Source organism: Papaver somniferum, chromosome 6, assembly GCF_003573695.1.
Source record: "Papaver somniferum cultivar HN1 chromosome 6, ASM357369v1, whole genome shotgun sequence".
NCBI lineage: Eukaryota > Viridiplantae > Streptophyta > Magnoliopsida > Ranunculales > Papaveraceae > Papaver > Papaver somniferum.
Window position 1 is genome coordinate 85,872,913 of NC_039363.1, and position 19,418 is coordinate 85,892,330.

Genomic DNA, 19,418 nt, shown 5'->3' on the forward strand with positions numbered 1-19,418 from the left:
AAGTCACCCAAATGAGATAAGGGAAACCAACACTTTGGAAAATCATATGTACAGTAAAAACTCCATATATTAACAACTTTGGGACTTTATAAAATTATTAATATATGGAGTTTATTAATATAGGGAGGTATAGCAAAAAAATGTTTTTTTTTATTATTTTTGCTAATTCAAAGTATGTAAATAATAATGGGTATGGATGTCTTCCTTAATCATCCAAATGAGCAACAAGTCGTATATGCTTTAACCGAAGAAGAAATAGTCGGTGGAATTAGACAAGAAGCGGAGGGAGTTAATCCTGATGATGATAGTGCGGAGATACCAAAAGTTTCATGCCGAGAAGCTTTAAACATGCTCGACAAGTTGGAAATGTTTTGGCTTCAACAAGAAGGTCCACATAGTAATGAGGTCTTGCGCATCCGCAAATCAAAAGATGCGATGACGATCCAAAAAGTTACATCATTTTCTCAAACAACTATAGATAATTATTTTATTTCATCTTAAATTTTGATGTAACAAGATCTATAAGTTTCCAATAATATTGATTATATTAATATATGGAGATAAATTACTTATGACGGGAGTAGAAAAATCTATTAATATTAAAATATGAAGGTTATTACTATTTATAACTGGCCCAAATTGGGACTACATTTTTTATTAATATATGGAATATCATTATATGGAGTTTTTAGTGTACAATTTTTCTTATCAATCCACTTAATCTTCAGAAAAAATAAAAAATAGTTAGTCTACCATTTGAAACTTTGGAGAAGAATCTAAATGTTAGTAATTCTAACTAAAGAAATAATTTTTCTCAATCTAAAAAAAAACTAATCTTAGCAGTTTGAAAATTGCACATTAATGAGTTTTGGACCAATGTATATGAATACCATTTCTCTCTCCTCTCTGCAAATCAGCGATAATTATGAGTCAACTCGGTTCAAAAATCCCGAAAAGTTTTCTTCTCCTATCTGTATACTGCTAGTGTTTCATCAATCTTCAATGTGTCAAATCACCAGTGCTACTATCTACTAAATACGAAATCTGCTTCTAAAATTATTGAATATTAATCCTTTCCTTATGTCTGGATAACTTTTTATCTGTTTCTCTCTCCCTGGTTTTGCAGTGTTGTTGAATTATCATGGCGTTTGCCGATTTGGTGGTGGTTATTGCTTTTTTTGTCATTGTTGTTCTGCTCGTTGCGGCTCAATCAAAAATCATGGAGTTTGCCTTATCAGTTGATCAATTATATTTGGAGAACATAAGAATCAGCCAGTTCTAGTATATCTTACAGAAACTCAGTCTGATCTATTAGCTTTAGGTTAGTTCACCGTTTTGAAAATTAAAAAATTCAAAAACGGTTTCAAAGTCAGTTTCCTTATTTTAGTTGTGTTGACCATATCAATACCAAATCTTACCCAATTTTTTCAAGCAGAAAAATTAGCAGAAAAATACTCAGAAGATTACCATTCTTGGAATGAATATATTTTCCATCAATACCCATACCATAACAAAATACAATAGTATTATTTAAACCCTAGCTATAGAGAAATCTTCTTGCTCAATACCTTTTCTGAAAATCAGTTTCTCTTATCAATGGAGGCCAACATATCTAAGGCAACCAAAGAAGTCTCAAATCTCTCTCAGAAACTTAAAGAGACTAACCTGGAGAAGAGTGTGGCTGAATCAGATGTGATTCTTCATAACAATGAACTCTATCAAGAGGAAGCAACTGAAGGGGACATGGGAATAATACTGGTGGGAAAAATCATAATTGAAGGAAGAAAAAAATATCATGCTCACCTGGGACTTTATACCTGAAGGAGAAGTTAAGGTTTTTGAACTGGAACCTAACTTCATAGTGTTTACATTCAAAGATTGGGACACACTTGACAAGGTTTTTCAAACAATACCATGGAGTTTTGATGGTCATCTTATAGTGCTGAATGATTACTGCTCAACAATGATTTATAAGGAACTGGACTGGGAAACACAAGAGTTTTGGATTCAACTAAAACATCTGCTGCTAGAACACATGAATCAGAAAGTTGATCATGATATGGGAGAAGTCATGGGGGAAGTCAGAGCAATAGAACCAAAAACAGGTCTTCCACCAACTGGAGAATTTTTCAATGTGTGTGTCAGAATCAATCTTTCAACTCCGTTGAGAAGGGGAGCTTTGGCAGTGAAAGCTGCTGGTTCGAAAAGATGTATTAGGTTTTTCTATGAAAAACAACCTCATAAATTTTGTAAGGAATGCTATATTTTGAATCACTACAAAGATAATTATGTTGTTATGGCGGCAAAGATGGTGGATATCCACAATGAGCCACTGAAGTTTGGTAATTTGAAGAGAGGGATAAGAAACTCATCTGGAAGAATAAGGAACACATTACCTACTTCAAACCCGAATAGCAGGAAAATCATAAAGCCCACTATATTTGTTCCTCCAAAGGATGGAATCATGGTAAAGGGATTAATTAAGATGAATAAGGATATTGAAGATGATGTTGAGGAAGATGTGGAAAATAGTGAAGGAGCTAGATCAGGAAAAAGACAAATAAGCAACTCTACTCCTAGTTCTCTACCTCATGTGACTGGTTCAAGTTCTCTAAGTTATACAATTGATCAACAAAAAATTTCCACAAAAATGACACTGGCCACCAAATATAGTAGGCAAGTTTTTGTTGAGATTGAACACACTGCATCATCAAATGGAGAGACACATGTATACTCCTACTTCTTTACACTCTACACCTTACATAATCTTTCTCCTATTTTGTAATTTCAATTCCTTTGCTTTCAATCTTTTGATATAAATTCTGTTTTACATTACATTTCCCTAGAAATGAAAATTCTTTCGTGGAGTGTTTACGGTTTGGGAACAAATATACTAGAGGTCACCTTAAAGAATTAGTGAGATCAGATAACCCAGATATCATTTTCCTGATTGAAACTAAGAACTATTCAGCCAAAATGAAATCCTATATTTATAGATACAACTACCCAAAATCTTATTTTGTGGATCCTATAGGTCAATCTGGTGGGCTCTGTCTTATGTGGAAAGATGGTATCGATATTAAAGTTCAAAGTAGTTACATGAATATTATTAACTGCATTGTTGATATTGATGCCTGAACCAATGGCACCTTAATGTCATTCATTTATGGTTCTCTTGATGCTGATACTAAATATGCTCAATGGGATTATTTGAACAAAGTTTCTGCTTCCCTTAACATACCGTGGTGTGTTTTAGGAGATTTGAATTTCATTATAAATAGAGAAGACAAAGAGGGAGGTAACCCAGTCACTCGAGCTCAACTTGATAAGGCTAACTTGATTCTTGGTAATGCAGGTCTTCATTCTCTGGATTTTATAGGTAACACTTTCACTTGGACAAATAGGAGAAATGGTCAAGAACTCATTTTGGAAAGATTACATGGAGCTCTAACTTGTATAAATTGGATTAATATATTTCCTAATGCTATTGTTTATCACATGATACCCAATGCTAGTGATCACTGTCATATTCTCCTATGCACTTCTAGAAATGAGACTTCAACCCAAAAACCATTTAGATTTAATAGAACTTGGTTTAGGGATGCCTCTTGTAAAACTCTTATTGAGAGTAACTGGAAGTATAATGGTAGTGGGTCTTCTCCTTATAGACATACTAAAACTCTTTTTGCAACTAAACAACTTCTAAGGAATTGGAACTACAATCATTTTGATCATATACCAACCCAAATTGTTAAAGTGGAAAACCATATTAACAATATGCTTGTTAATGGCCATCATATGAATTCTCCTAATGTTGCTGAATTGAGTAAGGAATTGAACAGGTGGTATGACAGGGAGGACTACTGGAAACAAAGAGGTAAAGAGGATGCTTTCAGGTTTGGTGACAGGAACACAACATATTTTAATAATAAAGCAAACTTTAAAAGAAGAATTAATATTGATTGTATTCAGAATGATCTTGGTATATGGCTCACTGATAGGAATGAGATTGCATATAATCTGAAGGCACATTTCCTAAAAATGAGTAGATCTTCTATTCCTCCAGATGCCAGTAACTATCTTCAATACATTAATCCTTGTGTGACTGATGAGGATAACAGAATGCTGACTAGAATACCCTCTCATGAGGAGGTTAAGCATATTGTCTTTGGAATGCAACCATGGACTACTCCAGGACCAGATGGGTTCCCACCTGGATTTTACCAAGAAATGTGGGAAACAGTAGGTAATGAGACTGTAAGTATGGTGTAATCTTTTTTCCAGTCTAAGTTTATGGTGAAACAAATGAACCACAATTTTACAGCCTTGATTCCTAAGTATGATTTCCCTAAAAATGCTGCTGGTTTTAGACCTATAAGTCTCTGTAATGTAGCTTATAAGATTATTTATAAGCTTCTAGCAACTAAACTTAAGGGTCTCCTTGATAAGATTATTTATCCTTACCAAACAACATTCTTATCTGGCAAGCTTATTACAGACAATATTGTCATTGCCCATGAGTTGATTCACTCAATGAAAAAATGTAAACCTATAAATGGGTGGAGGGATATGAAGCCTGAAATGTCTAAAGCTTTTGATAGAATATAATGGCTATTTTTGTTAGCTACTTTAAAAAGACTAGGTGTTGAGCTCGTGCTTTGCACGGGCCTAAATATTTCGTAGAAGTATGTCTTGATGCTAGTATATTTATGAGATTCAAAATTTAAACCATCAAATTGAAAAAAACAGGCAACAAAAATCGTAAAATACTAAAGATAATAATATTAAAAGTATTGCATTTGTTGCTCAAATCGGTTATCCCATATGTAAGTAGTTTTTTTTATCAAAGTATTATATTGCATAATTTTGGTTTTTCATTTATTTTTTTCTGATGTGAAAATATATTTAGTTCTCCATCAGGATTAAAGTCAGGTAACTTTTTGTAATCCTATGGGAAAAGAAAAAGTTCCTTGCTTTTTCATACTTCGCAATGTAGGGAGTCTTTTTAGAACACACGTGAAAAAAGAAAAGACTTACATAAGATTTAAGTAATGTGTCGTATGTCATCTATGAATTGAAAGGACCCAATAATCAACTCTACAATCAGTTGTTAGAATCAATAGGTGTTCAAATCGTTCATTTGAATAAATTGAAACCCTTCTTATTGGATAATCTAGCTCTAATCTGTGGCGAACTTGTTTTTCGGACTACCAACGCATGGGACACTGCCTCTCTTTGATTTTCACTTTACCATTGAATAAAATTTATTGAAGGGTACAATTTTAAAGAGGCGAAGCAAAAGTGAGTAGCTCATAGTAATATGATGCACAACTTGTGTACTTATGTCAACCCGGATCACCAAGAATCCATTCAGTGATAATAGAGAGCAATGACTAACTGGTACACGATTAAGAGAGCAAAGCTTTCAGATTATAACCAACATGTCAACAGAGATTGAAATAATTTACAAATTGCCTCAATGAGATATTTTTTGTGAAAGAGGAAACCTAATAATTCACACGTCAAAGCTGCTTACATGTATCCACAAAAATTCACTAAATTAAACTTAATGTCGTCTGAATGAGTGCACTTATAAATCTAGGAGATAGATTTATAAGTGCAATTGATTCCAACTACTACAACAACCTTTTCACATAAATTAGAAATCAAGGTACACTTGTTCAAAGAATCTCCACTAACTATATTCATCCCATTCTTGGAATTGAAAGCAAACCAAACTGGAATCTTTATATAATCTTCATTAAGAAGCTCGCAAAAGCCTGCAAGACACAACTCACAGGTCTAAGCCCCTGTAAACTCAAAAAAATAGAAGTACCATATATATATATATATATATATATATATATATGCCAATATCACAATCTGCATAATCTTTTGCTTCACGTAGCAGCACTTTTGAACTCCTCGGACCTGCTTGTTTGTTCAGATATATATATATACAAATCTCAGTCACAATGACTTGCAAATCATGTGAGCATCAAATAAAAAAGAAGGAATAAGTTCGGATTTCCTTTCGTTTTTTATGTATGTAAGAAAGCTCTAACCTAAAAACTTAAAAAACCGAAAAATATGGTTGAAAGAAATTAGATGATATGTATTGGATCTTTGGCTCAACATTTTTAAAATGGAAGTGACTGCAGTTGGTCCATCTAATAAATAATCCAGAGAGGAAATCGTGCGATCTCATCTGAATACTGGCCTTTTCGGAAGTTTCATTTCTAGAAGTATTAAAAAAACAGTATGTGACCCTTATTTTATTGCTTCCAAAAGCAGTGTAAATTAGATGTAGAAATATTACCTGAGTTCAAGCTTGTCAGAGCCTAATCCTAAGAAAAAACCTCTTACATATGATCTACTTGGCAACTAAAATACTCTTTGTTCTCACTGGCACCCAATACTTCAAGTTGTTGAACTGTTAGTATGGAAGTTTGAAGTATAATTTGACGCCCAAACCAAAACAACAAACATCTATATAATCAAAACCAACCTTGATAAGCTGTCCCTCACCTTTTGTGCAACAAAATCAGAGTCCAGACCACTGCATAATATGGTAAAGTTAGCACCAGGAATTCCAGTTGAAAATATTATATTGTACATGCTTTAATTAATGACACATCATTTGATTTTATTCTACCTCCTTTAGTTTGATAGAGCTGAAACAACCATTACCATAATGAAGAGTTGGCAAGGAGAAAAGAAGCTTATAATCATTATGGTGAAACATGGACATGGAGGTATCAGTGAACCTCCTGGAAATGTTGGTCAGAGAAAGTTTTTTAAATTTTAGTTGAAACTAAACAGATTGATAATCCATCCCATCCAAAAATATTGGTTGACCAACATATATGTATGATATATGTATCTTACTATGCTTCAGCACAACCTTCACTGGATCAATAATACATTGTTCCCTACTGCTAATCTCGATGATGGTCTGAAACACTTCAAAGAAAGTTGGATACATTACTATACCTGCCATTTTAACTCCATTAAAAGTTTCTAACAGTTCTAAGTAGTGACCAAAAGATGACACCACTACGTAACCTATGGCTTTCCATCGCTGTATATGGAAAATATAAATAATGTCATTGAGAGTCCGTGTGCTGATAAACCCTTAATCTGCAAAATCTAAATACAACAATAAAAATTCTAAAATCAAAACAAAAAAAGAGAAAATGAGCAAACCCTAATTTATATTTTTGTAATTTTCAATAAAACATAAAAAGAAAACTGAGTTTACCTGGTATGCCTGTTAATCACAACATAGAAAAGAATTTACCAAAACTATTATTGTTATTAGTACGAAACTGTTTGTTAGTTCATACCAGTTTGAACTGATAAACCCTTTATCTGAAAAATCAAAATACAACCGTAAAAATTGACTGCATAAGCAATATAGGTTATCAGAGTCCAGGGTTTGGTGAAAAACCGCTAGACATATCCATGTTGATCCTGAAATCTTTATATTTCCTCTTTGATTCTTTCTCGCCTATCTCTGCACGTCCATATATTGTCACCTGCAATATCAACAACGAAGAGAAATAAATCAATAGCAATCAACAACTTACAATTAGGGTTTACAAAGAAAAAGAAGCACGGAAAGGAAAGGAAAGAAGGCGAAAAAATAAAAAGAGGAAGAGATAATTATGGAATAAAGAAAGATAGATCGCGAGTACATCAAAAAGAGAAACGTGGTGTGGGGGTGAAAGTTGGTGGTGTGAAAAAGCGAATGATCCCTATTGGTCAAAATATTCTCGGTGGGGCCGGAAGCTCTAGAATTCGAGCTTGATACAATTTTTAACCACAAAAAAGTATTTTCTCCTGAAACTATATATATAAGTACATCAAAAAGAGAGACGTGGCGTGGGGGTGAAAGTTGGTGGTGTGAAAAAGCGAATGATCCCTATTGGTCCAAACATTCTCGGTGGGGCCAGAAGCTCTATAATTTGAGCTTGATACATCTTTTAACCACAACAGAGTATTTTCTCCTGAACTATATATATAATTAGGATTTTGTGATGATTGGTGCAAGATGATTGACCAATGCCTTAGCACTGTGTCCACTTTCTATCATGCTAAATGGCTCACATGGTGAGGTCTTTACTCCTCAAAGAGGATTGAGACAAAGAGATCCTATTTCTCCCTATCTTTTTATTATTTGTATGGACTCTTTTTCTATAGCTCTTATGGAAGCTGAAAGAGATAATAAAATTTCAAGGAATGAAAGCTAATAAGTTTTTTCCTGCTGTGTCTCACCTCTTCTTTGCAGATGACTGCCTCCTCTTTACTAGGGCTAATGCTAAGGGAGCTAGAAATCTAGCTACTATTATAGATCAGTTCAACCTTTTTTTCTGGACATGCTATCAACTATGACAAATCAGGTATGTCTTTTAGTCCCAAAGTGCCTAATAGTGTTAAGACTGAAATCTCAAACATCCTAAGCATCAAGAAACTTGCACTTAATGACAAATATTTAGGAGTTCCACTTTTGATCCAGCAAAATAAGACCCAAACCTTTAATGAGCTTATGGACAGATATGATGGCAAGCTTGATCGTTGACAATCAAAATTCCTAAGCCAACCTGAAAGAATTGTTCTAGTTCAATCAGTTATTAGTACTCTATCCTCTCACCACATGTATGTGTTCCCAATGCCTAAAACCCTTACAAACAAGATGGATTCTATTCAAAGTAAATTCTGGTGGAACAAAAAATAAAATACTAAGGGAGTCTACATAAAAAAATGGAACAACATAGCTCTGCCTAAATGTTGAGGAGGTCCAGGTATCAGACAGTCTGCTATTATGAATGAAGTTCTCTTAACTAAATTAGCTTGGAGGATGGTCACCTGCAAGGATGCTTTGTGGGTCAAACTTCTTGAAGGTAAGTACTTCCATAACTCTAATCCTTTACATAGTGAATTTTCTGAAAATGGGTCTTGGATTTAGAGAGGCATAACTAAAGGTTTAGTTCATGTGAAAAATTTCAGTTGCTGGGAAATAGGAGATGGGAAAGATGTTTCTATTTGGAGAGATAAGTGAGTGCCATGGCATGAGAATTTGCTAGATAGCACTAGGTTCTCTTCAAACATGTCCACAGTCAGTCAGTTGTTAGATGCCAACAATAAAAACTGGAATGTTGATACTCCTGAGACCCTTTTTGATCAACAAACTATTAAGAATATAATTGGTATTAGGCTACCTGTGATAGGTAATGATATCCTTAGATGGTTCCCATAAAATAGTGGGAAATTTAATGTGAAATCCTCCTATAAAGTGATTTTGAATAATACTCTTGTTGGCTCAACAAGAAATAGATATTTGAATTGGTCCCTATTATGGAAAACTGATCTTCCACCAAGAGTGCAACACTTCATCTGGAAGTGTCTTAGTGGGATTCTCCCTACCAATGAAAATATGTCTATATATGTTAATCATGCAAATGTGAACTGTCCTTATGTAATAGTTCTGTGGAAACTATGCAACATCTTCTTGTTGAGTGTGTTGTTGTTAGGAATGTTTGGACGGCTAGTGATCCTTTCCTAGCTAATTTAATTAATAATTGTTTGATATTGATGAATGGTTGTCCAATAAGTTCAAACTCAACAGTCAGAAAATGAAATGCAGATGATCTCAAATGCCATCGGAAGGTTTGTATAATTTTATGGCACATATGGAAGAATAGGTGTTCTATTGTCCCATGTTAATGTAGCTAGCCTATCTAACAGAATTCAATCCTATTACTTTGATTGGATGATTTGTACTGCAGGGATTAACCTGAGAAGAAATAAGCAGAATATACCTTACAAGGAAAAATGTAATCCTCCAATTGAGGATTATATAAAACTTAATTTTGATGCAGCATTTGATCAGTTAACAAAAAAATCTGGTTTAAGACTAATACTCAGGAACAATGCAGGCGAGCAACATGGAGTTGGATGCAAGCCAGATAGAACATTAGATGCAGAACAAGCTGGAGCACTTGCAGCATATGAAGGAATCATTTGAGCACATACTATGGGTAGCAGGAACTTGCATATCGAAAGGGACTGTCAGACTGTAATCTCTGCCATAAATGGATGAAGGGATGCTGTAAAGTGGACGACGAAGATCATCATTGCTGATATTATGGGCTTTTAAATAGTAGTTTCAATAATTGGGTATGCACTTATACACCCAGAAAAGCCAATAATGTGGCTCATTCTTTAGCTAAGTACTCTAAAAGTTTAGTTCAATCTGTTAGATGGGGGAATCATGAGCAAAGTCCATAATGGATTACTGCAAAAATCCAGAAGGATATGACCTCTGTTAATTAATCCTTTTATCAATGAAGATATTTTCGTATTAAAAAAAAAAAAATTAATGAGTTAAATGCAACAAATTTGCTTCTAACCACCTACAACCAGGGGTGTTCAACGGACGGACGTTTGCGGAATAGGGGTCACCCACGTCCAATCCGTCAAAATTGAGGATTTGGAAAATCCAACCGTGTCCGGCCCAATCACCCGCGGATGTGAATCCGCGGATCAGCGGGTAATACAGACCGGATACGGATTAACAGCGGATTTAGCCTGGAAAAAAAAATCAACATTCAAAATTTCTGTCCAAATTAATTAAGCTTACATAGATTATGATGATCTATCTTATCATGTTGAAGCGAGGTGATATGTGCGAGAAAGAACAACATGCAGATCAAGATACTTAGTGGCGGGCGCGATTATTATGGTCTATCTTACCTATTTGACGTTCCATTCGTTATTGTTGATTTATAAACAATCTTCGTTCAATTACTGTCGATGCACAAAATGAAACTGCATAGATTCAATCTAATGCAACTATAGGAGAAGTTTACTATAACGTTGCAGCTAAAAACCAAACACTTAGGTTTCCTGCAGGTGTTTGCCCGATTGTTGGTGTTGGTGGCCACTTTAGTGGAGGTGGTTACGGTACCCTGTTAAGATCATAGGGCCTTGCAGCTGATCAAAGTCATTGATGCACGTATTATACAAACTGAAACTATAACTATCAATATTATCCTTAGTAATTTTATTAAATTTCATTACTATCCTATGGTGCGGACAAATCCGCGGATTTACAAAACCAACCGCAACCAAACCGTCAAACCTTGCGGATTTGAGAACTTATCCGTGTCCGGCCCATAGACTCTTGCGAATTGGTTTTCACCCGCAAATTTATGGACAGTTGCGGATAAAATGCGCGGTTCCCGATTTTATGCACACCCCTACCTACAACATTGGAGTTGCAATGGTGCATACTCTCCATTCGAGGCCCATATATCACACAAAACTCAAACAGACTCTCCAGCTCAATCTGCCCATCCAATTGAGACACTGAGAGTCTGAGACGTCAAGGCCTCATATCCTCCAACCTTTTCTCCAGCTTCACTAGTACGAGTAGCAGCAGATTGAGAGGAAGGGAAGGGGAAGCAGGAAGTGCTCATCATGAATGTAGCAGCAGCAGCAAAAACACTCTTCAATTACCCATCCTCACCATCATCATCATCAAAGTCAGCTAGTATTTCACTATTTTCGTCTTACTCTTCAACATCTTTTTCGTCCTCTCTTTGCCGTCCAGCCACTTTCTTTCTTCGAAACCTTAACCTCATTTCTCATTCTTCTCCTCCTCACTTAACATCATCATTAGTAATTGAACAAAAATCCAGCACCACTGAATCCAATACTACTTCCACAACTAGTACTTCTACTGTAGAAGAAGTAGATAAACAAGAAAAAGAAGAAACAAGTTCATCTTCAAAATCTGTATCTCGTCGTCTCATTCTTCTTCGCCATGCTCAAAGTTCTTGGAAAGACCGTTCTTTACGAGGCAAGTAATTTAGATTGGATCTGAGCCCTCTTGCTGTTCATATCCATTCAAAATTTAATTAGCTTTAGACACAAAAATGTGCAAAATTTACTTTTATGCTATGTAGACTAGTTAACTCGTTATATTTAGTAATGTTAATTCTTATCAATTAGATCACAATCGGCCTCTGAGTGATGACGGGCGCGTTGATGCTATCACTGTTTCGAACAAACTTCAACAGTTGGGTTGGTTACCTCAGCTTATTTTATCTAGGTAATTAGTAGATTCACTACATATTATTCAGCTAAAATTCATTATCAGCTGCTTGTTTGTGTTGAAAACCATTCGAAATTGATGACTGTATTGGTGCAGCGATGCCACTCGGACACGGGAAACACTCAAAATTATGCAGGAGCAAGTCAAAAGTTTTTTAGAAGCTGAGGTGCACTTCATCTCGAGCTTCTATTCTATAGCAGCAATGGATGGACAGACTGCTGATCACCTTCAACAAGCTATATGTCAATATTCGAAGGACGAGATATTCACGGTGATGTCAGTCTCTTAATCTCAGGATATGCTAATCAATTATTACTTGTTTTTTGCACCAAACTCTATAATCATAGGTTTTAAAGTATATATGGCCCTTTTGACTAATCGAACTCGCTTCCCCAACAGAGAACAGAATGCAGTAGTATTGTAGAACTTTCTCAATTTAACCCGATGAGTTAGTTGGGAATTTATTCAGGTAAATGTAGATCGTTATTAGGCATCAGGTTCCTCGCATATCCAATTGATGGTTTCAGCCAAGTTGACTTGATCCACATGAGTGTAAATTTCCAATCACACTGAATAGCTAGAATTTGTTGCTTCACTGAGGAATTACATCCTAGACTCCAACGAAAAGGCCGTCCTATAAGTTTGCTTATAATACTACCAGTTGCTTATAATACTGCCAGTATCAGTGGAGAAAAGGGCCCCAGTAAATTGAAGAATCACGCTTACTATTAGGTCTGCAGTATTGCACGCATAAGCTCTAGATTGTCAATAATGTCTTTAAGAGGTAAGTTGTCCCCATGGATATGCCTGCCTGCCTTGGCCAAAAGATGTGAAGCCTTCATCTTTGTTTTTGTTAATAAGATAAGTAGAGCGTCTTGGTAAAGCAAATGTACTGCTGCAGGTGTATGGGACATAACAGAGGATGGGAGGAGGCAGCTTCAATGCTTTCTGGTACCGCAATAGAATTGAAAACATGCAATGCTGCTTTGCTTGAAGCTCCTGGGAAATCATGGGAAGAGGTTTGCAATTTCCTTCCTATCTCTTACCCTAATGTAAAGAAGTGTGCATTTAATTTCAAGTATAAACGGTCTCTGGTATCCAAAAAATAGGTTGAAAAATCATTCAGTTTTCCTTCTTTCGTAAGGTGTAACTCGTACTACCATGAAGACTCATACTATTCTTATGGTGTGCAGGCATTTGCTTTGGCTGGACTTGGTGGGTGGAATCTTCATGGCATTGTAAAACCCAGCTAAATTGTCCCCAGATGTTGGCAGTACAAGTAATGATCAAGTCCAATCTTTCTGGCACAAGGTTTTCTTCTAACCTGTTTGCATTTCTTTCTTTTATTGTTGCTGTTGTTAAAAACATAGTATAAAACTGAAACATTATATAGTACAACGCATTTGTGTTTCTCTAGTATAAAGTACTCATCATGGTCATATGTGCATTTCAGGTACTACTCATGAAAAATCTCTCCCATCTTAGGCTTGAGGTACAAGCACCTGGAAAGTAAACAGGACAGCGTCTTCTCAAGGTTTTTTGGAGGAACTACTCTCGGACTGTCTTTAGTGGATGTTTTAAAAAACTATTACAGCCCAACCAATGTTATTCCCCTAACTTTCTACTGTATACTTTTTGATCTGTGAATGAGCGTTAAGAGAATAACTACAAGATTAATCCAACTACAAGGGGAAGGTTTCATTACTTGCTGACCTTCTCCAGCCATCCAAGTGAAATTTAACCCATGCCCCAAGTAAGGAAGCCTTAGAATGCAAGAGCAAAGGGGAAACCAAAATCTAACAACAGAAGTTGGAGAACCAAGAAGCCTAGAAATTTATTAGTTGGGGTCGGAGGGCAGTTTAACACATGCCCCTAGTAAGGAAGCCTTGGACAGAATGCAAGAGCAAAGGGGAAACCAAAATCTAACAACAAAGCCAAGAACAACCAGAAAACAGAGATCTGAAAGGTTCGAGAACATTTATAGGATAAATAAAGTCATTGTCTACACCCCGCCCCACCAGATATATATACCACTGCTAAAACTAACTTAAGAAAAAGATAACAAGGCATGAAGATGGAGAAAGATAAAACGAAGTTCTTAACATAGAGGTGATACTTTTCCCATCCCTTTTCTAGTTATTTTTTATTTACTGGATAGGACATTGGACATTAGACTTGGCGGATTGATATTATTTCATCCCATAGCATATTTCTGGGTCCAGGATCTGGCAGTCGTCTCGTACTTGGCTCTGTCACTCTTGTACATGTGCGCAATCTCAGGAACCAAAGGATCGTCAGGATTTGGATCAGTAAGCAGTGAGCAAATGGACAACAGCACCTGCAAGAGAGAAGTTACCGTCAACACTGAACTTATTCCTCCAAATAGTTTCATCATAGGATAACAGAAAACACATGCCAAACATTATTATGGTTCACCACATAGAGACACTTGATTGTGGTTCACCACATAGAGACACTTGATTGAAAAGCAAAAGATTACCTTGGACACAGTAAGGGCTGGACTCCACTGTTCCTTGAGAATGTCTAGGCAGATACTCCCGTTGCTATTGATGTTTGGATGGAAAACTTTGGTTTTGAAAGCAACCTGATACATGGATTAAACAATTCTGCAGGTTAATACCATTGAGCAATACTGACACATAATAAGGCAGAATAGAATGAATCAACAAATTGGTTAACCCATTGACAGCATAATTGTCACAACAGCATTACCTTTGGTGGCTTGAAAGGGTAATCTGGTGGGAAGTGAATGGTGATGAGAAACACACCACCAGCAAAAGGGCTGTCTGATGGTCCCATTATGGTGGCTTGCCAATGAAACATATCCTCAGCTACAGGACCTAATAATCAAACAAAAATTCACACCATAAAATTACTGCCTTCATAAACCAGTACACGGTAAGTGTTGACTCCCTCAACTTATAAATCTTTACAAGCTGTGCAACCCATAACCGTAATATAATTAACCTTTTTCACAAAGAATATAATCAAAAAGCTAAACAATGACGGATAAAACTCACCAGCACTGCAGGAAGTGGGTGGATCTCTTTCGAGGTCTTTCAATTCCTTTTGAATTCTCTTTGATGCCATCGTGCTACCACTCTTAATTGATTTAATCTGCAAACATAGATTATTATATTATATATCTTCAAACCTCAATTGAAAACAAACAATCTTTATGGTACCCCGACCAAAATCAGGTATAAATATGTCAGTGTTGTTTTTTTTATATACAAATCATGAATCATGACTACATATCAAATAAAACAAACCCTAACATACATCATGCAAAACCAAAATTAAATCATCAAACTCTAGGAACGGATTTATCAATTGAAGGACTTAAAAAGTTAAAAACCCTAGAATCATGAAAATAATAATTTGACTGCAAAGTAAAACCCTAAAAATCAAAGAGTAATATTTTTTTTATTGAGATTTATTGAGAAATAGTTGTACCTGCAGATGAAGATTCCGATCGAGGGTAGGTGGGGATTATCAGGGCTCGCCTGCTATTTTCACTCTTGTGTGATTTTCACAGAAGGTGGATATGAAGTTATTGCAAACCAAACAGCAGTATTTATAGATTTGATTTCTTTGATGGGTATTTATAGATTGTAACGAAACAGTTTCGTTCTAGAAAAGGGTTTCCATAACTTAGCGTGGAAAGGACGTCGGTCTGAGGGAATCCCTAAAAGGGAAGATAAAAAGCCCATTGGTAATTTTGGGCCTAAAGCACTTTGCCTGGCTACGTGGATTTGGGATGTATTGGATTTGGCCCCAACCGTATCCAACTCAATACAACGGAACTATGATTTTGGGCATACCAAAATCTTTCAAGGCATACTGAATGAAGACAAAAAAGGTTGTGAAATAGCAAAATCAGATAACCCCTAAACCCAAAATTTTTTAATGGCAAATCTGCCCTTTACGTATTGGTGTTAATAATCTTGATTAGTGATTAAATATTTTGTTTAGTGATTAAAATAATTTTCAGAATTATAAGAGTTGTTTAGATGAAAAATTTGAGGAAAAAAAAATCAAAGTTTTGGTTTCGTTAAGAAGGAGAGAAAGAGAAGGAGAAAGTGAGAAAATTCTAATTCTTGATTCAATGGAGGATGAGGAGGGTCATCATTCATCTAAAAAACCTAGGAAAATACATATCAACTACAATAATGATCCAGAAATGGCTGATTTCTTAGATTATGAGAATGATTTTACACCCACTCAAACTCAAGCTCAAACTCAAACACAAACTCAAGATGATGATTTTTATGAGCCAAATCCTGATGATGAAGACATTGATGAGGAACCCAATGCTTCTAATACACAGGTACACTTATATCCTATACTTAATCTCACTTCTATAGCTCTCAATTATCAAAAGTTAGGTTTTTTGAATCATGGTTCGGCGAAACAGGTTGAGGTTCGGCTCACATCTATGAGCGGAATCTACCAATTGATGAACGGTTCGGCTTACTGAATCTGTTTACTGCATGCGCCGAACCTATAATTTCCAATTCCAACCCTTTTGCTAGACACTAGTTCGGCTTATATGAAAGTTTCATAGTAAGCCGAACAACATCCTGAATAGCCCGGAATAGAATCATTACTAATTCGGCTTACATATCCAAAATCGTATGTGCCGAACATAATTTTTTTATTTTTGGGTTAAAATATTGTTCGTGGTTCGGCACATATTGAGGATATCGTATAAGCCGAAACCTGTAAATGTTTATAGTTCGGCACATAATGTGATTATCGAATGCGCCGAACCTTGTTATTATATTCCCTTTCTAGTGTTTAACCTTGTGATATTCTTTGTAGATCGTGCTTGGACCCATGGAAAATCAACCTGATCCAGTAGACATAATTCACGAGGATACCAAGGATCACTAAAACATGAAATTGAGGAACATCAACCTGATCGTGCTTGAGGAACACCAATACTGGATTACACCAATAATGATTTTTAAGGCTCGGCTTATAACTCAAATTATAGAAAAAACCGAACCTGAAGGACCATTAAAAACAAAGTTCAGCACCTAAAAGCAAAGGTGTTTGCAACACCATAAAAGTGTACTTAAAACTTAAGAGTGTACCATAAAAGTGTACATAAAAGGGAATTTAACCACGACCCCTCTTCTTAGTTGCACGACCACCTCTTCTTCCACCTTGGTCTCCATCTTCCGACGCATCATTACCGGGTTGGACGGTAGCACCACCTTGGCTTGTACCTTCACCAACTTGTCGAGACCTCTTAGTGGTAGGCCTTTGTTCGGGTTCCTCGGGTCCTTGTCCTTTGTTTATGATTGCATCCCACTTGTTGATGAGGTATTTTTGTTCTTCCACGGTCATTGGTGTTTTGCAACCAAGTTTGGCCTTCATTTTTTTCAACATCTCCCTACTCGCGGCAACCTATTTTTTCATTTGTCAACAACTTATAACCATGAGGTTGAAGACATTTTTACCATAACTAATATATGAAAATAGTATAAAGTGAAGTCATTCTTACCATAATATTGAAAGCCTTGACTACATCTTCGGAAGTAGACTTGTTGGTGATCTTGATTGGCTTTGCCTTCCCCTTATCAGCTATCTTTTGCCTTTCCTTATTGATAATGAAGGGATGAGAAATTTGGTTATACCAATCCATATAGCCCGGATCCTCTTCACATGGATCATCAAGTAAAGGTGTTAACTTGGACGCATCTAATGTGTGATTGTCTAAATTATTCCAAAACTCAACGGTGGGATCAGGATCATACTTTGGTTCCCAAGATGAAGTGGTGCTTTTAGTTCCCTTACCACTCTTTGGTAACAACCTGAATTTCTCGTCAAACAAAGGAACCTTTTGGACGCATCCTAATGGACGGAGTACTCGCCTAGGATCGTATATAACATAACCACCGGGATACCACAATGGCCCATGATACATACCTACCGACATATCCTCATCTTCAACAACTTCATCTTCTTCATCTTCCTTCTCATATGGTTGAAAAGTGACATCATCAACACCAAGACGTTCTAACGTCTCTCTCAAACTTGCCACCAACTTCTTTTTGTTCCTTTTCTTGGAGTCCTCGTACGCGTACCGTGCTGCAGTTGGCTCAGTATCAACATAATCGACATCTTTCTCAAATACTTTGGCCAAGTTCAAAATTTGGAAATGGTCATATATCCACACCTACATCCAAAGAACCACATTAAAAAATCAAAGGAATTGAATTGATAGAAACAAGTTTTACTTGGAAACATCAAAGTAAGACTAAAGTTTGCAAACTCAGAGAACTGTTCGGCTTATATGGATCAAGTATTATAAGCCGAACCAAGTAAGTAAAAACTTCGGCTTAAAAGATTTTATGGTTATAAGCCGAACCATACTCTGAACTCCCAAAAGTTACCTGGAGCAAAGTGAAGTTCCCTACGATGTTTGTACTTTTCAACCTAGACGCGGTGGCAAGTTGGTCCAGTAGGTAAGCGAGCGTAGCCGTTCCCCAAGCAAACTTGTTACAAGTTTCAAGATTCTTTACCAATTGGAGATAATTATCATTTACCTTGTTTCCGGTAGTGTCGGGAAAGATGTCTCTACCAAGAGTATAAAGCAAGTAGGCAGTTCCGGTTTGCTTCACTTTGACGAGATCCATTATCAACAAACCTTGTGTGACTCTTTCCTTTGTGTTCTCAAACTCCCTTTTCAAGTTAGTCAACTTGATCTTCTTATTCTTCTTATTTCTGCCACCTGGTATGCAAACGGTATCGACATCTTTAACTGATCGACAAAACTCCAACTCAGTTTTCTGTGAACCCCAACCAAGGCATTCCAGGTACAAATTGTATAGCTCATCCCAACTCATGTCATAAAAACCAGCATCCACAATTACACCCCTTGCTTTAAGGCCTGTAATCTTACTAGCCTCATCAGGAGTGATTGCCATCTCTCCAAAAGGTAATTGAAATGTGTAAGTTTCTGTACAAAAGCGCTCGGTAAATGCAGAGGCCGACACACTATCATATTCCTTATGTCCATAATTGATGATAGGCCATAAAGCACTGCGTTGTACGTAAGCAATCACCTTAGGAACCTCTTCATCAAGACTCCATTCCGCTGCCCTCTGGTGTCTCAATACTCGGACTGCACGGTTGTGATCAGGAGTCTCATAAATTTTCTTCACACAAGAATCGGCATAACCAATCAACACATTTCCTCCATCTTCCGGAAGACCATGAGGCAAACCATCTGATCGAGGTGTAATTACGTCATCTTCATCAGGAATGT

The 19,418-nt window shown here is 36.3% G+C and overlaps 2 protein-coding genes across 3 annotated transcripts; one reads left to right on the forward strand and one right to left on the reverse strand.

Moving 5' to 3' along the window:
• The first annotated feature begins 11,373 nt into the window (after positions 1-11,373).
• On the forward strand, positions 11,374-13,819 carry LOC113288275 (uncharacterized protein At3g52155, chloroplastic). 2 transcript variants are annotated; one of them, XR_003330551.1, is made up of 6 exons: positions 11,375-11,863; positions 12,016-12,115; positions 12,215-12,394; positions 13,020-13,137; positions 13,312-13,429; positions 13,572-13,819. XR_003330551.1 is itself a non-coding variant. In XM_026537264.1 (5 exons), the coding sequence occupies exons 1-5, from the start codon at positions 11,482-11,484 to the stop codon at positions 13,369-13,371; spliced, it is 840 nt and encodes a 279-aa protein (XP_026393049.1). In that variant the 5' UTR covers positions 11,374-11,481; the 3' UTR covers positions 13,372-13,431. The 2 variants fall into 2 exon arrangements, 1 of the variants encoding a protein (XP_026393049.1); XM_026537264.1 differs by lacking the exon at positions 13,572-13,819 and having other exon boundaries at positions 11,374-11,863; positions 13,312-13,431.
• A 253-nt stretch (positions 13,820-14,072) lies between these two features.
• LOC113288276 (ubiquitin-conjugating enzyme E2-17 kDa-like) lies at positions 14,073-15,753 on the reverse strand. Its single transcript, XM_026537265.1, has 5 exons — positions 15,596-15,753; positions 15,160-15,256; positions 14,852-14,979; positions 14,619-14,723; positions 14,073-14,456 (listed from the first exon to the last, which is right to left on the reverse strand). The coding sequence occupies exons 2-5, from the start codon at positions 15,227-15,229 to the stop codon at positions 14,313-14,315; spliced, it is 447 nt and encodes a 148-aa protein (XP_026393050.1). The 5' UTR covers positions 15,230-15,256; positions 15,596-15,753; the 3' UTR covers positions 14,073-14,312.
• Between the last annotated feature and the right edge of the window lie 3,665 nt (positions 15,754-19,418).

Bases quoted from the DNA above. Each gene is read 5' to 3' on its own strand.
- LOC113288275 (XM_026537264.1), top strand. From the start codon at position 11,482: ATGAATGTAGCAGCAGCAGCAAAAACACTCTTCAATTACCCATCCTCA. The intron at 11,864-12,015 runs GCAAGTAATTTA...CTTATCAATTAG, and splicing joins GAAAGACCGTTCTTTACGAG to ATCACAATCGGCCTCTGAGT. The intron at 13,138-13,311 runs GTTTGCAATTTC...TATGGTGTGCAG, and splicing joins CTGGGAAATCATGGGAAGAG to GCATTTGCTTTGGCTGGACT.
- LOC113288276 (XM_026537265.1), bottom strand. From the start codon at position 15,229: ATGGCATCAAAGAGAATTCAAAAGGAATTGAAAGACCTCGAAAGAGAT. The intron at 14,980-15,159 runs GTGAGTTTTATC...TTTGATTATTAG, and splicing joins ACCCACTTCCTGCAGTGCTG to GTCCTGTAGCTGAGGATATG. The intron at 14,724-14,851 runs GTAATGCTGTTG...TCCATGTATCAG, and splicing joins ACCCTTTCAAGCCACCAAAG to GTTGCTTTCAAAACCAAAGT.